Raw genomic sequence first — 22,771 nt, 5'->3', positions numbered from 1 at the left:
ACATCAAGGCAGTCATTCTCCTGACAACACTTATAAACGACAAGATTTTATTAATAAACACTCACCTTATAGTATTTCTCCACTTTAGCCACACCTCTGAGCTCCTTCGCAAGTTCAAAAGCTGTTAATATAGGATCCTTACTAGACAGTGATATATATGCTCCACTGCAAAGTCCCCTGTAGGCATTGAGTCTAGTTTTAGCCAGTCTGAGTTGGTCAAACTCTAACTTATTGCTGCATTCTTGGCAATTACAATAATAATGGTGGGGTTTTCGTATTGTCTCACCGCGCAGTAATAAGAGCTGCACGATTTCAAACTGATTGCGCTCCGCAGCGAGAATTAACGGCGTAATGTCTGATGAAAATGGCGAATCTTCACTGGCCGTGTTAAAAAAATGGTCAGTTTCACCAAAGTGTTTATGCTCCTTTTTCATTCCCTGGTATTTTGGATGTTTTAATATTGATTCTGCAATTTGTTCGTGTCCAGAGCTAATGGCCTGTAGCAATGCCTCATATATATTTGCAAGATTACTCCTGTCTAAAAGTAGTTCCACAACCTATCGGTAAGAAAAGGTAGTTCTTAAGATAAAACAAGTTGGTTATGCAAAGATGTACGGAAAATGCTTATAATATAGGATTTTGCGTTTGCACGATCAAAAGATTATTAAGATATACCTTTAAGGATCGTACCATCATGTGTCTGTCTATCTAAAGTCTCAAATTGATACTTACTTTTTAAGTAACTAAATGCATATGAAACCATTATTTTGTTTAAAAGTATTAATTGAAGTTTTTAAGGGGCACTGTTGCACCGCATATATTTTACGCTGTATAAACCTTACGAATATGCTAAAACACCGTTATCAATCATACAATGAAACTGGCGAACTGAATCGAACCTTTATCCTTATGGGCAATGTAGCCATTGTAGACCAATTGTAGACAATTAAAGTGATAGTAGTGTTAGAAGTGGAAGTGTTAGTGAGGGTAAATGTAGTGGTGTAAGTTCCGTAGCAGATAATTTGGTTACGATAGTGATATAATGGCAGAAGTATACGTATGTAGCAGTGACAGAGGGAGTGGTATAATATCTTGTCTTATTATTAGGCATGGTTTCATTTTTTCTATCGTTGCAAGTGATTTTAAAACTTTGGTTCAAAATGCTGCATGTCAAAATGACTTATCAAACTAAAAAGAACTGTATATAGAAATATAGTTCATGTATGAGGAATTAACTTTAAAGTAGCATGCCTCAATATTTATGCTACTTTTTATGAAAATTTTAAAAATGAATTTAGAACTAAAATATTGTGAGTGAACAAAAAAATAATTTACACATTGCAAATAGGAATTGCAATCCATGGAAATTACCAAAAAAAGAGGTGAAAAATAAACAAAAAGTCCTCACTTCGTAAGTAACGTAGTAGAAATATCGTGATAAATACTACAAAATCAGTCCAAAATCACACATAACATGTAAATTATTACTTGAATCTTAAATCTTTATACTTTTCTTAAAATCTTACTACATTTTTCTTATGGTTTATTTCACGAACTATTTTCGCTCATCTGGAGGCATGTAGCTATAAGTTTAACAGTATATGAGTAATAAATATTTGACTAAAATTGTTTTATAAAGTTTTACCTATGATTTTGTGCTGTCTCCAATAATACGGTAGTTAAATGTTGAACTGCCACTTAATTCTCAAATGTTATTTAACTTTCCCTTCTATAGTTTATCGAACACATTTCTAATGTATGATGAATGTGCAAACATGCACGTACAATTGTAACACCCTTGTGACAAATATGATCCGTGCCAAATGTGCTCCTACAAAGCTCTATAGGCACTGCTATGCTTGAAATGTGTCATTTACAAAATTAACTAAAATTTGATTTAAAATTAATAAATATGAATAAATTTTAGATGAATATTTCGTTTAAAAGAAAGGTTTAACAAAACGATCGCTGGATATCGAAATAATTAAGAGTAGAACATGTACCTCTAAGTGTTCGTTTCCAACGGCAAGACGTAACGGTGTTCGACCCAGTATATCACTAAAGTCAACGTTTAGGGCGGGATTCTCGTCTAGAATTCGTTGGACTGTGGGTATATCTCCAAACTCAGCAGCATAAATGAAGTCTTCCTCCAGTGATGACAACTTTAATATAAAAACATAAAACATACACAAAATATAAAAAAAAAATATCTATATACAAAAAAAACAACAATGTAAAATATAAATCAACCATATGAAATATAAGACATTTATAATCAAATTAAAACATACACAGTCTAAAAGTAACATCCATATTTACTATAATAGCTGTACAATACATGTATAAAACATGCATGTACAGTAAGAAAATTACAAGAGAACTATAGTGGCACTATAACGACTAAAAAAGCTCTTAATAACAAGGGGCAGATGATATTGATATCTATCAATGAAAAGTAGGCTTCAGGTAAACATCTATGTGAACTGTTTGAATTTGTTCAAATGATAAAAATATTATAAAATTATCTTTTTTCTCAATGCAAAAGTAGATGACAGGATGGCAATCTATCTCATAATTAATCAAAATTCAAAAGCATATCGTCTAATGTAGGGGATCTAAATTTCAAAGCTGTAGCGCCAAACACAACAAAGAAGGTATTTGTGTAAAAAAATAGGCCACCTTTTCTCCATCTGATACTATAGAAATTTCAAAACAATATAGCTTTAAAAAACATAAAAGTCTGTCATTTTGCAAAAATACATACGAATGCAGTTGTTAACAAGTGTTACAAATGAGATCTGTTTCGAATGTGGCCACTTTTGGTGATACTGTAAACTGCTTGGACTACATGTCTCTTACACCGGGTGTCGGTTCAGAGAGGAACAACTAGATCGAGGATAACTGTTTATGACGACAAAAAGACTCTATAAAGAAGTCTCAAAAAATGTTGCATAATCGACATCAGTGACACACATTTCCCTAATGTAATTTAATAATCTGATATGATATGAAAACAATTAAAGCAAATATTCGATGTTCTCCGGCAGATATGATAACACAGTTACAGAAATCAATCTAAGCCAATAAAAAGGAAACAGTAAATAAGGAAATAGTTTGGTGGCTGATTTGTGCCATTCGTGTTTCCGCACCGCAACAACGTCAAGCGAAAAGTTTAAAATTAACAAGTTAAAATGGCTCAGGGTTTCCTTTGTTTGTTGTTTGTTTCTATTTTCTGGGCTTATGGTCTCAACCCGGTTCGGAATTAGACCGAACCCGTTGTAATCTAGAAAGTAGTTCTTTAAAAATTTGAAGTGGCCCAATTTAAGTCATCTCTAGTTAGATTGGTCATAATTAAAGTGTATTTATTGCATATATGTAGTTTTTGTGTGTTATTTGATGACTTTAAAAGTTGTGTTTTTTTTGTGTATTCTCCAGGAACTCATTTGTTGGCGGAAGGATTAAAGATGTACTACCCACCAGCAGTCAGGAGTTTTTAAAGTGGTGAATTTAAACAATGAAGATTTCTGAAAAAAAAGTAGATGGCTAACCTTTTATATTTTGACCTCATTGGACTTGTTAGTGTTAATGTTTAAAGTTGAAGACAGTCTATAATTCATCAAGAACAGTGGAATCCAGAATTAAGCCTCAAATGTGACTGATTGAACAAAGAATACGAAAATTCACTGGGCCGAGTCCTTATGTTATGAATAAGCAAAAAATATCAACGCCTGAATCCCAGGCTAAGGAAAGAGTTGCTTCATTTCATCCGGAATGTGTGTGCGCATGCCCCCATACTAATCAGTGACTGACCAATGGTATTATAACAGTCTGTCACAAGATCTCGATAATTTGTTTCTTAAAGAGTTTTGCAAGAATCCAGTTCGACTTTCTGACGCTAACAATATATCTAAGGACGCATGTTTTTTGTCCTCAAAGAAAGCATTGTTTTGCAGTGAAAGATATATTATTATCTGCTACTTTACAAAAGATAGAAATTTGTCAGAAAGTTAAGGCTTCGTGTAAATCTAACTTTGAGGGTAGTAAAATTCTTATTAATACTCGTATTGATACATATTTCATGAATCATATGCTTGTAGATTATTTTGATGTTCAGGTTACTGAGTTTTTGAGATATGGTTTTCCAATTGAAGTTAACGATAATTGTAAGGAGATTCTGTTTGGTAAATCACCTAGTCTTAAAAATCACATGGGTGCTTTGAATTTTCCGCAGCACATGCTTGATTATTTAGTTAAGGAGGCATCACATGAATATATTATTGGCTTTTTCTTCATGTTCCTTTGAAGAGGGTATGGTGATTTCCCCATTAAACACTATACCTAAGTCTAGTCCTAACGAACATAGGGTAATCTTAGTAGATGATTTTATCTCAAAGGTCCAGGTTGTCTTTTATATAAGTAAGATCTTCGCAAAGCTTAAAGACAAATTAGTATTTGTCCTTCCAACTATAATCTAGTTAGTTTTGTGCCGAAACATCATTATATTTTCTCTATCATCATGTTCTCTCTATGGGTTTACAATCTTTCATTTGTCAGAGAGTGACTAATGCCTTTGCATTCATGATGTTTAAATTTGGTTTTTATGTTTGTAATTATTTAGATGATTTTTGTGGATTTGAAATTAAGGAACATGCTTATTTTGCCTTTTGTTTTCTTAAGAAATTGGTTATCAGAAGTGGCATTGAGGAGGCTTTGGATATAAGGCTTGTTCGCCTTCACATGTTATGACCTTTTTAGGGGTATTATTTAATACTCAATCTATGACAATGGAGGTTACGAAAGACAGGTTACAGAAAATTGAATTGCTTCCTGGGTGTATAAGGAATATGCTTCGTTGAAAGATAGAAGCTTTTAGGTTAACTAAACTTTATCGGTTCCTGTGTTAGGTCAAGTCGTTTATTTGTAAATCAAATTTGAACTGGTTACGTGATTGTTATAGCTCTTCTGATACTTCTTTTTTCATTCCTCAGCAAGTTAGAAAAAGATATCTTATTGTGGCATACATTTTACCTTTGTATAATGGTGTGTTTCTCATAGATTATGGTGACTGGTCAGTTCTGATAGTTGTTCAACCGGTTGTGGTGGTATTTTCGGAGATGAATTTTTCCATAGTTCTTTTCCAAAATTTATTTTGGACCTGGGTCTGAGCATCATTATTTTACATGTTGTCTGTAGTTGTTTCTTTAAAATTGTGGTGTAAGGATCTTTGCAAAAAAGTTATACTTTTTTGTGATAATTTAGCAGTTTGCATTGTTATAAGTTCTGGCAAAAATATGTGTTAGTTTTTACAACAATGTCTGCGAGAAATGTGTTTTATTGCTTGTATAAATGAGTTTCAAATTAAAGCAGTTAGTTTAAGCAGTGATGAAAATCGCCTCTCTGATTATCTATCTAGATTGGATTTAGATCCTAGGTACAGTAAAGAAAATTTGCATTGGTTTCTGATTGTCAGTTTCTTAAATATATTGTAGTTGCAGATGTTTAATTTTCAGTATGATTGGTAATGTTTGGTTTTTATTTAAATCTCATGAATCAGCCTTTGCTTTGGGTACGCAGAAGAATTTGCGTATTCAGTGGGAAAGTTTTTTTATTATTTTGTTTACATTTCAAATTGTGCTTTTCGCCAGCTTCCACTAGTATCTTGCCATTGTATGCTCAATTTCTTAGTAGGTCATTTAAGTATGTGGATAGTATTAAAAATCATATCAGTGCTGTTAGAACTTTTTATTTGGTTTTAAAATAAATTAAGGGAGTGTTTTAAAATGATTCATGCTTTTTCATACTCAGTTTTCGTCGTGGTTTCACCACTTTGGCTCAAAGGTAAGGGGTGTCTCAAACACTTAATCAACATTTTTGAGATTGGAAATCTGATGCATATAAATTATATCTTGATTTGAATTGGTCTGATAAATTGTTTGTTCTTGTTTGTTTTCCTACCTTTAATTGGGATTATTGCTCCCTTTTAACTCCTTTTTGTGTCTTTACAGGTATTGTGGTTCATATTTTAACAGATTCCATTCCCAAGGGTGTGGATAATATTTGGTACAGAAAAGTGATTAATTATCCAGGTCTTAATATAACGATTGAAAGGTTCAAAACCTGTCACTATTATTTCATGTGCGTACGAATGATATTAATTCGACCTTTAATTGTGATATTGATCTTGGTGAATGAGTGTTGCGCAATATACATGGTCTTATCATGGTGACAATTTGTGCATATGTATTAATTTCAAAGTTCTTTAATAAATAGAAAAGTTATTACTGTGGTAGGTGTTGCCTATGGCACGTCGTCTTATTACGTTGAACATTTGCGCAAAACTGTATAAAATTCCTTAATGGATCAAAGATTTATGTACCGGACGCGAAATTTACCCTTAATAAAAAAATGACCTTTCATCCTCTAGTGTGGCCTTGATCTTGTATGTCTAGATCTGGGTGTACGTCGTCACATTATGGTGAACATGAAGTTATTTTCAATTCCTTCCATTGATGAAAAAGTTATGGACCGAGCATGAAATTTACCCACCATCAGACCGTGGGTACATTATGTCTCCAAGTGTGACTTTGCCCTGGAGTTAGGGGTCATCGAGTTGCGCAAGGCACTTTTTCTTACATTGATGAACATTAGTGACAAATTATTTCAAATTTCTTGATGAATGGCTAAGTTATGAACCGGACACAAACTGTGACAGACGGACAGACAGACAGACAAACGGACGGATCCCATTTCTATATCCTTATTTTTTTCTTCTAAAAAGGCAGATACATACAATTGTTGATACGAGTGTGCATTTTACCTTTTTACATTTCGATGTGAAAACGTGTGTCTATTTATAATTAATATATTTCATTTTCACGAAACTATCCTCGTTTCTTTTTTTCTAAATAATCAAATGCTAAAAATTTAAACAAAGATGATAAAGTTATTGAAATACTTTAAAGAAGTACATATACAGATGACCTGTGTTACTCACCGTTCTGTGATGACCACCAACTTTTTCAAAAGTGAGTCTAGAGGCGGATCTTTTACTTTTCGGTTGCAATATAGCGTCACCATTTTCATTTTGACGAGCTGAAAAAACAAAAACGCAATGTTATCTTATGTTTTATATTATCATTTAAAATGAGTGTTTCCATATCGGTTACCTTTGCGTAATCTATTAAAATGGTTCCCTCTTTTGCGCATGCACGGGTCATTCTCTGCTGGAAAAAAGCAAATCGGCAATTGACAGGAATCAAATAAATATTCATTTTACAGATAAAAGGAAATATTTCATATGATGAAGTGGAATTCCACGAATCACTAGAATGTTTTAAATATGTCTTTTTTATTATGTCTAGTTTTCAATTACCGCAACTCCAAAGCAAGCATATTCGGTGAATTGAATTTCCGCCTTAAGATGTAAATCATTGAAATGATCTGAGGTACATAATACGAAAGAAAATAAATTTGGTATCTCTACATGTAATAATGCATGTTTTACTATGAAAGTGTCAAGCAAAACTATTTTAGCTCTTATAGTAAAAATATTTTTTTGAGAAATCATAAATTAATAGCATTAGAAGTTTGTTATGTAAAATAGTCAATTATTTTATGTTTGTAACTATCAGAAATACAATTAAACATAAATTTGCAAAAGATGTTTTCAAATGCGAACAAATGCTAAATGTTATAAAAGAACGGTGACTTTACTGGATTCTTCAATTTTAGTTTGATCTCTCTCGTCAGATAAACTAATTATCCTAAAACAACTAAATGCCATTATTGTACAACTTTTCGTTACTATTAGAAACAATCTTGGATTACGTCATGATGAATAACATGGAAACTTTGGCATAAGATGGTTACTTTGCCTCAGAAAGACTTAGTCTCATTTTAAGTAACAAAGGTACATGCCTAAAATAATGTTAAGATTTTCACAATAAATAAACAGCAATAGTTCATTACTTTTGTATAGACCTTTTACAATACGAATTTTCCATAGTAACGAATGCTGCATTTAGCGCATGCGCATTCTGCGTAGGGCATAAATGCAATAACGATGACCACTGTTTATGATACTTTAAGGCTTAAATAGACGCGATTTCATGTTATGTCAACCAGAGAATATTAATTTTGGGGTGACTTAAAGCGGCAAGTACTGAAAACGTAAATTGATATTTATAACAAATCTACGAAAATATGCGGGACTAATAATTCAATGGTCAAAAAGGGCATACACATGTTGTCTGTGTAAGGTATCATTAGACGTCTTTTTCATCAGTAATTTGAATTGAAAAAGATAAAATTTGATTACCCTGTAATACATGATATTACACAATTTGTATTGTACACTTCCTTTGGCCAGAACAGATTGACACGCGACCGGTTGTTCATTCAACCGGGACGTTTTTAAGTACCATGACATATATAGTTAATCACGTACAGTTATTAAAATCGTAATTTAAGTAACTTTACATATACCGATCAATGTGTATTGATTTTGTGAAGACGTGCATTATAAAAAATTAAGATGTGTTACCAGGAACCGGATAAATCGTGTGCTATGTCACTTCCCAACAACCCATCTCAACTTCTCAAGATTTTGAAAAAAAAAATAATTATTAAAAATATATTAAGATATGTTTCTGTGACTTAATTTTTTTCTGTTTGCATCACAGCCAAATTGGATAAAGGATAAAATCAGGTGGGCCTAAACTAAACACTAAAAATGTACTATCACCTGTTCTGACTTTTTTCAGAATGATAATAAATTATTAATCTCGATTTGATGTTATAAAATTTCTGAAGTTTTTATATGAACTCTTTCAACAACAAATAAGTTGACATTTCATTTGCTAATAGATATATTTCCACATCTTCTTTAAAGAATGATCAAAAAGTGTCAGGTCCGTGATCGTAAATTCTTAAACAATTATCTTTTCCAAGCCTTTTTATGGCATTCTTCGCCACAAAACTATTAAGGCATCTTTTCTATTTTTGTAAAAAGCTATTTTATATAATTTTCTACCTTTTGCCTTAAACTAACTCGGAATTGTCTATTAACTTCTTCTATATTTCTATGTAGGACAATGCGTTTTGCCCTACGCAGACTGCGCATGCGCGAGAAAATTCTACTTCCGGTCGATTTTTCATAGCAACGGACCGCGTCGTGAAAAGGTCTATAAATTTATGTTGCTATATATTCTATGAAATATTATTTGTAAAGTTAATCAAAGGTAATATTCTTTTTTCAATATTTATCTATTGTGAATTCACGAAAGAGTTGTAATATATAATATATTAACACACATGAATACTGCACGTTAACAGAATAAAATGTTCCGGAACAAAAAATATGCTCTTATTTTAGTTTGGTTTTATCCGTTTAACAATGATTTCGTACATGTACCACTCTCTTCTTAACGTACTTTACTACCATATTTCTGTCATACAAACATTTTGGAAGTATTCATTTTTAGAATTCAAACAACAATCTTTTAGCAGATATATAGCTTTATACATTTAAAGACATAAGAATTTGGTATCATTTGACCCTACAATCCGTGCTTGCTGAGTTTCATTGCAATGCAATGCACATGTAAAAAGTGCACAATATAACAACTTTCCTTGAATCATTTTTTTTTTCAAAATAATAAAGGTTCATAGTTTAAAACCAATTGATGGATTTACATGAATCTTATTGATTCTGATGCTCCTATTCTTATAAACATTACTATCAAGTTCCCAGAAAATTGGACAAAAATATTCTCAGGTATGGCTCCGGACGGACTGGCGGACGAACAAATAAACTGACTGAATAATGAGTGGGGTTTATGGGCTTTTGTTATCGTAATGTGACATTTTCCAACATAAGCCAGAGAAATCTTCTATATACACAGGTAAATATGCACCACATGTTAAACGTATGTGACACACATGTTTTACATATGGTAGAAACATATGGTTTCTCCAAGAAAAGTACCCCGTATGTTTTACATATGGTACAGACACATGTTTTTCATATGAATAACATATGTTTTTCATATGGTAGGAAACAGTGTTTCATTTATGTTTTTCATTACAATTGTTTAATAAATTGTGTCCTGCTTGATCTTAATAATTAAGTGTTCAACGTTGATCTCAATGTGTGTCAATATGTGAGTCAAATTATATATATGTATTTAATTATGCTTATAAAACAATTTTAAAGATCCTGTGACACAAATCTTTAATGTTTTTATATCATAAATATGATGCTCAAATTAAGATTTATCAATTCTGTAAGTTCCAAAAAGCATTATTAATAAAAAATATTACCGAATTTTACATTTCATGTAAATAAAGGGAGGTAATAAAAAGTTTATTTTCTCAAATATTTCAACATAAAAAAAAAGCATATATTTATAATGATTACATATAAATTGTACACATATTTGCAGTACATATTTTACATATTCTTCAATGTTTGAAAATTGTTTTATAAGCATAATTATATACATATATATAATTTCACTTAAATGTTTCAACATACAGGATCTACACTAGGTATAAGTTAGATTTTAATGAGTGAACATTTTAACAAGGTCACTCCCTAGGGGACACTTCGTTAACCAAGAATCTTTTAAGAATTTATGTACAATCATGTAGAATCTAATTTAGACTGTTGAAAGTGTAAATCTTGCAGAATATATGATCATAATTTTTCATATGAAAAACACATTAAAGTTCACATATATTTAACATATGAAAACTTATTCATAAGAAAAACATGTGATAACCATGAGTTTAACATATGTTTGTTGACACATATTTTTCATATGGTCCTGTTTACATATGTTAATCTTACATATGAAAAACACATGTTCTTAAACACATGTTTTTCAAAACACATGGAACACATATGTTCTTCATATGGAAAACATATGGGGTACCAAACACACAGCAAACATGTGGTGCATATTTACCTGTGTACAATTTTATTGTGACTGTATATAACGGTATTTGTTTACAATTTTATTGTGACTGTGTATAACGGTATTTGTTTACAATTTTATTGTGACTGTGTATAACGGTATTTGTTTACAATTTTATTGTGACTGTGTATAACGGTATTTGTACAATGTTTGTTGTGACTGTGTATAACGGTATTTGTTTGAACTTTTATGTGACTGTGTATAACGGTATTTGTACAATTTTTATTGTGACTGTGTATAACGGTATTTGTTTACAATTTTATTGTGACTGTATATAACGGTATTTGTTTACAATTTTATTGTGACTGTGTATAACGGTATTTGTTTACAATGTTTGTTGTGGCTGTATATAACGGTATTTGTTTACAATTTTATTGTGACTGTATATAATGGTATTTGTTTACAATTTTTATTGTGACTGTGTATAACGGTATTTGTTTACAATTTTATTGTGACTGTATATAACGGTATTTGTTTACAATTTTATTGTGACTGTGTATAACGGTATTTGTTTACAATGTTTGTTGTGGCTGTATATAACGGTATTTGTTTACAATTTTATTGTGACTGTGTATAACGGTATTTGTTTACAATTTTTATTGTGACTGTATATAACGGTGTTTGTTTACAATTTTTATTGTGACTGTGTATAACGGTATTTGTTTACAATTTTATTGTGACTGTGTATAACGGTATTTGTTTACAATTTTTATTGTGACTGTATATAACGGTATTTGTTTACAATTTTTATTGTGACTGTATATAATGGTATTTGTTTACAATTTTATTGTGACTGTGTATAACGGTATTTGTTTACAATGTTTGTTGTGGCTGTATATAACGGTATTTGTTTACAACTTTTTTGTGACTGTGTATAACGGTATTTGTTTACAATTTTTTTGTGACTGTGTACAACGGTATTTGTTTACAATGTTTCTTGTGACTGTGTATAACGGTATTTGTACAATGTTTGTTGTGACTGTATATAACGGTATTTGTTTAAACTTTTTTGTGACTGTGTTTAACGGTATTTGTTAACAATTTAATTGTGACTGTGTATAACGGTATTTGTTTACAATTTTATTGTGACTGTGTATAACGGTATGTGTTTACAATTTTATTGTGACTGTGTATAACGGTATTTGTTTACAATTTTTATTGTGACTGTGTATAACGGTATTTGTACAATGTTTGTTGTGACTGTGTATAACGGTATTTGTTTGAACTTTTATGTGACTGTGTATAACGGTATTTGTACAATTTTTATTGTGACTGTGTATAACGGTATTTGTACAATGTTTGTTGTGACTGTGTATAACGGTATTTGTACAATGTTTGTTGTGACTGTGTATAACGGTATTTGTTTACAACTTTTTTGTGACTGTGTATAACGGTATTTGTTTAAAAAATTTATTGACACTGTGTTGAACGGTATTTGTTTACAATTTTTATTGTGACTGTGTATAACGATATTTCTTAACAATTTTTGTTGGGTCAAGGTCACCAGTGCTAAAAATAGATTTTTTACACTTTTGCCCATACAGCCTTTATTTATTGACAGATTTATTTCATATTTGGTAGGAAAATAACTTGCATGATATTCTTGCTTTTGATAGAGGTAGGGGTCAGTTGGTCAAGGTCAAGGGTGCAAATTACAGATTTCTACACATGATTGGTTCTTCATGAACTGCAATAATTTGCTTGCATCTCTTAGTAACAAATTGTTCTTTCTTATCATTTAAAAAAGTGTTAACAATTAATGAAGGCATTTACTTACCGAGTTTAATAGCTAAAGGCTTTTGAGAGAAATAATCAAGATGAAAAGGCTAAGATGGAAAAGAAACTGAAGGATAGAGTAAAACATGCTCAGGTGGGAAGACACATACAAATTAGCTACTTCACTCTCTAAAGTTAAATTATTGACAACAGTGAGCGCGGGGGCTTTTGTGTTTATCAAACACAGATTCTTGTTTAAGTCTTTATTGTGAGTGCGTGTGTAACGAAATTTGATTACAGTGTTTATTGTGACTGTGTGTGTAACTAAATTCGTTTGCAGTGTCTATTGTGACCGTATGTAACGGACTTTGTTTATAGTGTCTATTGTGACTGTGTGTGTAACGGAATTCGTTTAACAGTGTTTACTGTGACTGTGTGCGTAACGGAATTCGTTTACAGTGTCTTTTGTGACTATCTGTGTAACGGAATTCGTTTGCAGTGTTTATTGTGACTGTGTGAGTAACGTGTGACTGTGTGTGTAACGGAATTCGTTTAACAGTGTTTACTGTGACTGTGTGTGTAACGGACTTTGTTTACAGTGTCTATTGTGACTGTGTGCGTAACGGAATTCGTTTGCAGTGTTTATTGTGACTGTGTGAGTAACGTGTGACTGTGTGTGTAACGAAATTTGTTTACAGTATTAATTGTGACTGTGTGTGTAACGAAATTTGTTTACAGTGTTTATTGTGACTGTGTGTGTGTAACGGACTTCGTTTACAGTGTTTATTGTGACTGTGTGTGTAACGGACTTCGTTTACAGTGTTTATTGTGATTGTGTGTGTATAACGGACTTCGTTTACAGTGTTTATTGTGACTATGTGTGTAACGAAAGTTTTTTTTTACAGTGTTTAATGTCACTGTGTGTGTAACGAAATTTGTTTACAGTGTTGTTGTGACTGTGTTTAATGAAAATTATTTACAGTATTTGTTGCGACAATTATTTGGGTATAACTGTATTTGTTGACAATATTTGTTGTAACTGTATGTAACGAAATTCTTTGACAGTATTTGCCATGTTTCAAAGCATCTGTTTTCAAAGGATATTAAAATCATGTGTTAGATTTTTATTAACTTTAAAAAGATAAATAACTTAAGCTGATAAGCGCTCTGTGTGTAATGGCTTACGAAATTTTTCGAGCAAAACTAGGAAAATCTGCTATAAATGTTCAAACGATACATAATAATAATAATCATGGCAAATATGAAATATCTTGTGCAATTGTTTTGTGCAATCAGTGAACGGATGCTTGCAATCAGTTAACGTTTATTATATTTTACTCACTAAACGATAAGCAAAATCTGTTATAACATTTGTTATGAACAAGCAAGTCTTTCGTTGCCTCTCGTATGATTTTTCAAACATTATCTGCACCAGAAAGCTTCATGTCATTATTACCATGGCTTAAATTGAAGGAGCCTCAGCTGAACTAATGTATTGCTTGTGATTTCTTGACATTCTTGCAAATTACATTAAATCACATGTTGTAAAAGTTACTGTAAAGTTTTGTTGTTAAGTTTGTGTTTTTTAATTCGTGAAAAAGATCCATTCGTTCACTTTTTCAATTGACTTTTTCATTGACGAGTATTTTGTATAATTAACTATGTTGGCAGATATTTAATAAAAGCTGTCACGGGAGACAGCAAAGTTCGACTAATTAAATACTGGACGCAGTAAGAAAGACAAAACTATGAAAGAAAAATCAATTAAGATGTAAATATATTTCTATATCAGTATAAAGAAAGCACTAAAATGTTCTATATTTTGCACAACATAATATGCATATGATCTTGTCAATAAATGTTCAACTGGCATTTCTATGCTTTAATGGAAAAGACAATTTGTAAGCAATTTGAAATCTCGAGTGTTAACAAGGATTTTCCATATTTGAGCAGTGTTACCTAGTTTTTGACCCCAGGTGACCCATATTCAAAATTGACCTAGAAATCATCAAAACAAACTTTCAGACCAATTTCCAGGATATTTAAATCAAAACAGTAGCCACTAGAGTGTTGACAAGATTTTTCTCTATTTTTAACTCCTGTGACCTACTTTTTCATCCGAGATGACCCATGTTCGAACTCATCCGAGCAATTGCCTAGACAAGCAACCTGAATAAGTTTGATGACAAATGAGTAAAAAATGTGACCACTAGAGTGTTAACAAGGTTTTTCCATATTTGGGCGGTGTGACCTAGTTTTTGATCCCAGGTGACCCATATTCGAACTTGACCTAGACATCATGAAAAGAAATTGCAAACAAATTTCAAGGATATTTGGATCAATACAGTAGCGACTAGAGTGTTAACAATATTTTTAGCTCCTGTAACCTAGTTAGTAATCCGAGATGACCCATGTTCGAACTCATCCAAGCAATTACAAAGACAAATCCTGACAAAATTTGATAATGATTGAGGCAAAAAAGTGATCGCTAGAGTGACAACGAACAAAATTGGACGGACGACGGACATTCAACGATCCTAAAAGCTCATCCTGAGCTAGCTCAGGTGAGCTAAAAACCAAGTTACAAATGAATTCTAATTTCAAAAATTAAATGGAGATAATTCTGGCATTACAGGCTTGCGTTTTATAACTCTTATCCATATAACAAGAAGTTATAGTAAAAAATAACATTCGTTGACATAAATTCCAAGTACAAGGAAATAGTCACACTAGAGTTATGAACCTTGTCATACAATATCTGTGTAAATAGACACATGTATGCGCCATGTGTTTGTTTGTTTGTTTTGGGTTTCACGTCACATCGACACATTATAGGTCATATCGCGACGTTCCAGCTTTACTGGTGGAGGAAGACCTCAGGTGCCCTTCCGTGCATTATTTCAGGCACGAACGGGCACCTGAGTAGAACCACCGACGTTCCGTAAGCTAGCTGGATAGCTTCCTCACATGAAAGATTCCAAAGTCCCTGTCGGGATTCGAACCCACAGCGGTGAGGGGCAAGTGGTTTGAAGTCAATGACCTTTACCACTCGGTGTAGGCTGCAAATAATGTGCTCTGTGAACTTTTAATTATTTCAACAAGAAATTTGTCATGACTGTTTATGAATGTGTAATGATTGAATATACATACTTTTTTGTGCATAATAAGTTTGCAGTTTTGTGGATATTTGGAATTTATGAACATAAATGATATTTCAATTAAAGGTTCAGAAATGTGTATCTTGCCTAAGGTGGATTTAGCTGGTGTTTACCAGGGATTATCCAATATAAAAGGTGTGGCCTACATAATATAAGGCAATTATCACCAGCCAAACTTGAAACAGCTAGACATACTACAGCAATATATGGGTACTAGAGGGGGTAGTGTTATTGAAAGACGAATATGGGACACTAAAGATGAAGGTCGTCTTCATAACATTCGAACCTTACCTCAGAATGTACAAGAAAAGCATTGATGCAAAGCATCAAAGGGCGTCCAAGCAAGATATGCAGCAAGTGAAGATGAACTAGTACACATATGATGACAAGATATTCTTATAAACTACCAGAAATGTATACCACTTATGAATGAGCGGACGAAAGACATTGTTCATTATGAACTTTGATTAGCATGCTAGAGATTAGAATATTATACAAATATGGACTTTTTAGCTGTTGAATATGATGTGATATGTACTGAAAAAATTAATATTGACCGAGGCGATTGTTATTTCTTTATGATCGTGGTTATTAATAGCAACGGATATACATGTATGCAATCATTTATAATCCATATGTGTAACGCATGATCAACACGTTTAAGTTAGTAAAAATATGACACTGGTTATATTACCATGTTGATCATGTTGAGCATAATTGTTTATTATACAATAATTGTAATATCTATTAATTTTAATTTAAAAAAATACAAATTTTATGAATATTGTTTTCTTTTCTTTTTTGTGTTTTATGTGCTATTTTAATACTGAGTTTTTACTACTCTTTTTTTTATTAAAATTGTAAAATAAATTTTGAGAATTCAATTGTCATATTGACCGACGATTAAGTCAAAGCTTAACTGGAAAAGTCAGTAAATTATGGTTTATCTTTCAGTATATAATATTGTTTATTCTTAAACCATGTACATGTACATTTGTATTTTTCTTTATCATTTTTTAAATTATCAATCAATTGAATAATTCATAAAATCTACTTTGTAACTTTGAATAATTCCTCGGCATCTTTACTAAACACGGATAACAAATTGAATAATTAAATAAAATGTTTCAAAGTTGATAATGTCATTTTAATACCATAAAAAATGTACCTTTTTCTCAATTATTGTACATATCACGAATTTATATTACATATAAATCCGTGTACATATTTATTGTTTTTATCTCATATAGATAAAATGAAACATGCTATTGTTGTTTTTTTCTAATTGTAACGATATCAAACATCTACTCCAAAACCGGGAGAGACCGGACAATAAACGTATGGTACTATTCGCCGGTCACTAGTAAATCCTGGTCAAAATAGACCGGGAGAGACCGGCATTTACCGATAGGAGTGATAAATAGATATATCTATAAATAGGTTTTTGGAATATTTAGGTCATCAACTGATTATTCTAGGATACATGTACAACAATAACATACCATGACATGATAACCGACTGTGTACTACAAAATGAGAAATAAAAAACCCCGAAGAGCGCGATTTATTGACGGAAAAGGTTATTTCATTTGTAAATGTTTGCATTGCGAAAATTCATTGTAACATATCGCGACATTTCATTCTTATTTAATAATCAAGCACCCTCATACCGATCGGAATTTTCGGCTTTTATTATGACCGACTAAAAGGCTCGAGAAGTTGCTGTCGCCCTTTCACAAAATCTGATCTCATTCCATAAGAGCGCCGCGCTTCGGCGCGGACGCCAATCAACAAGAATAACAAATATTGAACATAGACAAAATCCCAATACAAACAGTGTTAATCCTGACAATTTTAGAAAGATCACATTTGAAGCACTGTCTGTTTGTAAAGAGTAAACTAAGATCAAAATATGTTGTCACAATTCAAGATCAGTGAAAACGAGTTTGGCCTTTTCTGATTACATCATATCCTATGATTTTGACATAATCGCTGTGACAGAAACGTTGCTTGGTGGTCCGGGTGACCTAGCGTGTATTGCCGAATTAGTACCTAGTGGATACAAAATTGCCCATGTTCCTCGCCAAGGTCGTGGTGGTGGAGTAGCGGTTATTTACAAGGTACCCCTAAAACTTACTATGCTTGCATCCAGTTGCAATACTAATGTTACTTCGTTTGAATATATGGACTGCAACATCACTGTAAAAAAACTTTTCTCTTCGATTAGCTGTGGTATATAGGCCACCTCCAGACAAACAAAATAGCCTTAAGACTAGTACATTTCTTGATGACGAATGACCGACATTTCTTGCAAACTTAACAACTGCTGAATATGATATTATTGGGGTAGGCGATGTTAATTTTAACCTGGATAATATGATATTATTGGGGTAGGCGATGTTAATTTTAACCTGGATAATATGATATTATTGGGGTAGGCGATGTTAATTTTAACCTGGATAATATGATATTATTGGGGTAGGCGATGTTAATTTTAACCTGGATAATATGATATTATTGGGGTAGGCGATGTTAATTTTAACCTGGATAATATGATATTATTGGGGTAGGCGATGTTAATTTTAACCTGGAGTATCAGTCAAACCCTAACACCGCAAAATTCAAAAGTGTTTTGAAAGCTTGTGGCATACGACAACACGTCACTGAACCAATTCATGTAGCAGGCCACATACTAGATGCGCTTATTACCAGAGATACAGACACAACTGTATCAAATGTAGAAATATCTGATCCTGGACGGGAACACGTCTCGCGAAGGGAAATAATTATGGAAATATTGCTTCAACAGTTATGAACCTATTCACATAAAATGTGATTGATTATTTGAAGTTTGAAATATCTACCTTTCAAACTAAAGAAGTTATAGTAAAAAATCATTTTCACGTAAAGAAATCTAAGTTCATAATTCTTGCAATATTGGTTCTAGAGTTTTGAACCTTGTCACATAAGATGAGGAATATATATGTAAAGTATGTAGTTGATCCCTTAAGAATTAAAGATGTAACAGTGAAAAATAATATTTTTTAAGGAAAAGTTCAAGGGGTGATAAATCTGAAAATATTGGCGCTAGAGTTTTAAACATTGTCACATAAGATGTGGTTGATTATAAGGAACATATATTTGAAGTATGAAGTTGATCCCTTAAGAAATAAATAAGTAACAGTAAAAAATAATATTTTTAAGGAAAATTCTAAGTTCAAGAGGAGATATATCTGAAAATATATTGGTGCTAGAGTTATGAACCTTGTCACATAAGATATAGTTGATGATAAGGAACATATATTTAGAGTTTGAAGTTGATACTTTAAGAAATGAAAAATTATAGTGAAAAATATTTTACTGCATCAAAAATTAAAACTGAAATCTGGAAGCGGACGCTGACGCCAGGCTCTCAATATACTTCGTATAGTCGAGCTACAAATGAAGTGAAGCATAATTTTACTTCGTAATGTTACTAATAACATTGTTTTATAATAAACAAGTTTATTATATACTTATAAATTAAATAATGAGAAATATTGATGAAATAAAATGCGTTGTTTTCATTTTCCGTATTTTCACTGTAAAAATTTATTTTTCACTGCAGTGAAACATATTTTTCGTATTTTCACTGGTGTCTTGCCGGACTACTTTTTTCTAAATTCAGTCAAAACACAAAAATTAAAGGGAATTCTTTCAAATTATAAGACTGAAAAAGATAAAAGTATATAATAAACAGAAAGTTCAAGTTTTTTCCATTGATGCAGTATTTATTTTTATCTTGTGGTATGAAAATTATCATATTTCACTCTTGGCTACTGCCACTCGTGAAATATTTATTTTCATTCCACTCGATGAAACTAAATCCGGTATTTAAAGAAAAACTTGAATATCCTCTATATATTATACAATCACAGGGTAAATATTTAGCTTAAATTAATGTCCGCCTGCTTAGCAAATGTAGCACACTTTATAGAGAGCAATTATACTGTTTAACTTAAATACACTATAAATGTATTTTCGATATTCCGATATTCTGGAGTGCAATAACAAGTTTCCGATATTCCGGAGCTAGTTCTGTCTTCTCTCAATTGTCCGGAATAATGCGATTACCATAAAGCCTTCTTGTAAGGTAGCACAATGAATATTTGCAATCGCATCTTTTCGGCCATTTTCGTCAATCTTCGGATAAGACATCCAACAACACAATAGTAAGAATATATAGAACAGAAACAGTTTTCCGGTCTAATCTACGCTAAAAACACATAGAATGTGAATGTCGCGATTTGTTGATTATATACATGTATATAATATTTGACGATATATTGGAATTGAATACTATTGATTGACAATTGGCATTCATAAATGGATTCTGGCATATTTTCCAATCAAATTTGTACCGAAATTGACTTATTTCATTTTACGTTCTATATCAATAATTCATTACGTTTGTTACTTATATACAACAACATTATACAAAGGTCACATGAAGTAACTCGGTAGAACTACTTTAAATTGAAATGCAAAAACAAAGATTTTTTACTGTCGTTTTTTCCCGCGTCATGAAAATGATATGCAATCAAACTTAAATAAGATACACATATTTAAATACCATATCTTCAAATGAAAGTTTTGATTTTTATTCCGTTTTTGTTTTTTGTTGTTTTTTTTGTTTGTTTTTTTTTTAAAAAACATTAACGTTTTGAATACGAACGCATGGCGTCATCAAAACAGAGCTTACTTTGTCGTCTGCTAAGAGACATGTTCCTCTTAATGCAGGTAATTGCTGGTCTATACTCCATAACCATTTAATTTTGAAACACTGAAATAGATTCCTGTCGTCTGCTATACATTTCTATGTAAAAAATTAAAATCACTTCTTATTCTCATCTTTCAAACAGTCCTCAAAACACATCTTCAATGACAACATACTGCAATAAATGGAATCAATTTTAGTTACCTGTCAATGTTGTCATGGTAACCAGATGTTCGTCTTTCAAGGGTTTAATTTCACATGTTCGCGACACTATGTCATTTTTATACCTAATTATTTTCCCCAAGAACAAAAAGCACTGATCAGTTCTCTTGTAATTTTGTCATTGATGACGAATTGGTCTCATAATATTATTTTCTCCGACTTTAAACAATGAAAATGTCATCCGTGTATGGATTAAAAGAAAATGTTCTGTACCATATAAAATATAGATATAACTTATAAATGACTTTTCTAAGTATTAATTCAGTTTATTGTAAATTCAAAAAATGAAGTACCATGTTATTTCTTTGTTTGTATCATGAGAGATACTATAATAAAATGAACCGTTGTTAATTTCTATGAAAACGAGCGGCAAATATTCAGATACATCGCTAAACCCGTCAGGGAATTCACGGATTACAGACTCATAATATCAAAGTACTTTAAAAAACAAAGAGAATTTATGTTAATCTATAATAGCTTTATATCCTGTAAGTGTGACAGTTCTGCTGCATTAACAACGTTGATTTTAATTATGCTGTGATTTATAAGCAATATCATAAGCAAAAACACTGGCATTATTATATGTTTATATAATATCAGATCACACAGTGTTTTCATGCTCTTTCTATTCTCGTTTGTACCATGGGCAAAAAACAAACACTTTCGCTGCAATTAAAATATGCGACCCAAAAAAAAAGTAGTTTACCGAAACGTCCTTCGGCTTATCAAACAAATTTCTAGTATTATATACAGTACACAGAACAGTTTATAACATATTTTATTTCATACAATGTATTACGAATTTTTTATATTACTACTGGTAACTATACCACTTACAGTATTTTGTACAGCCAATTATCAAACATAGTATGTGTCACTTTCATGTACATCGATATAATCTTTAAAAGATTTTCCGGTTAACTGACATATTAAGTATTTTCTCTACCTGTAAATTTGATTCCTACCTAAGTGTTTGATTGTCCACTTAGTCACTTGAATATGCGGATGGGCTTTAAAGCTGCACGTCTCCAGATAAGAAAATCTTTACTTGATGGGCATGGTTTAGTTCCCGAATATTAATTAGTCCCTCCGATGGTTATCGTCAACTTCTTTGACGAACAAAAGACATGTTGCAATGCCCTACATCAGATGTTGACAAAACATGTCTTGATTTATTTCATCAAAAACATAACGCGTATAAACAATGTTGACATACCCACATATGGAAATTCACGACTATGACATTTGGTTGTGGGTGTAAATTCAAGCTTTCCATACAATACAATACATCATCGAGGATGATCAATATCAACTAGAAAAAGGTAAAGTAAAATCACGTCTGGTTAGCAAAAGAGCTACCCTCTGTCAGAGGTATACAATAAATTGCTCTAAAGTTACATCCCAATGACTGCTTGTTGCCAAATGTTAGTATAAACAAAGGTTTGATGTTGTCTTATCATATATCTGTAAACTATGCATCAAATATCAAATCCGGGGAATACCCTACGACATAAACCATGTAGACTTGATTAAAATTTCCAAGAGACGTAAATTTTTGTTATCATTGAAGTTCTGGAGGCGTTTCCCGTTTAGCAAATTACGCGTTGAAATGGACAACATCATTAAATTAAATGTTGTTGCCTTTAATTTTCATTAAAAGAACAATCTAGATTATATTATATTTATTCTGATATTCTTTGTCACAAAAATCTGCCTATACATATCATTTTTTTGTCTCCAGTCTTTATACTTTTATAATCATCCTTCTTCTAGCATATCAAATGTTGGAATCACCTGTCCATGTTTATTAATTACAACCACATGTTTGCCTTATGGCTGTCATGAGATCGCGTTTTACACGTATATGGATTGTTAACTTTATATAGAAATAAATGATAGCAAGAGCATCGCATAGCGCGGCAATATACGCCCGAATTAAGAAA

The 22,771-nt window shown here is 31.9% G+C and overlaps 1 protein-coding gene across 5 annotated transcripts in view; it reads right to left on the bottom strand.

Annotated features, from left to right (window-relative positions):
- The window catches only part of LOC132747832 (short transient receptor potential channel 7-like), a 218,009-nt gene that overhangs the window by 59,124 nt on the left and 136,114 nt on the right, over positions 1-22,771 (bottom strand). For all 5 annotated transcript variants that reach the window (XM_060737358.1, XM_060737357.1, XM_060737355.1 and 2 more), the window contains exons 2-4: positions 6,995-7,092; positions 2,004-2,162; positions 66-557 (exon numbers count right to left, since the gene is read on the bottom strand). In XM_060737358.1, the coding sequence (XP_060593341.1) occupies positions 66-557; positions 2,004-2,162; positions 6,995-7,092 (749 nt within the window). The remainder of the gene's footprint in view (positions 1-65; positions 558-2,003; positions 2,163-6,994; positions 7,093-22,771) is intronic.

This window comes from Ruditapes philippinarum, unplaced genomic scaffold, assembly GCF_026571515.1.
Source record: "Ruditapes philippinarum isolate M1 unplaced genomic scaffold, ASM2657151v2 ctg1669_1_1_1_1, whole genome shotgun sequence".
Taxonomy (NCBI): Eukaryota; Metazoa; Mollusca; class Bivalvia; order Venerida; family Veneridae; genus Ruditapes; species Ruditapes philippinarum.
Note: the sequence above shows the minus strand (reverse complement) of the source record. Positions and strands in the feature narration are given on the sequence as shown.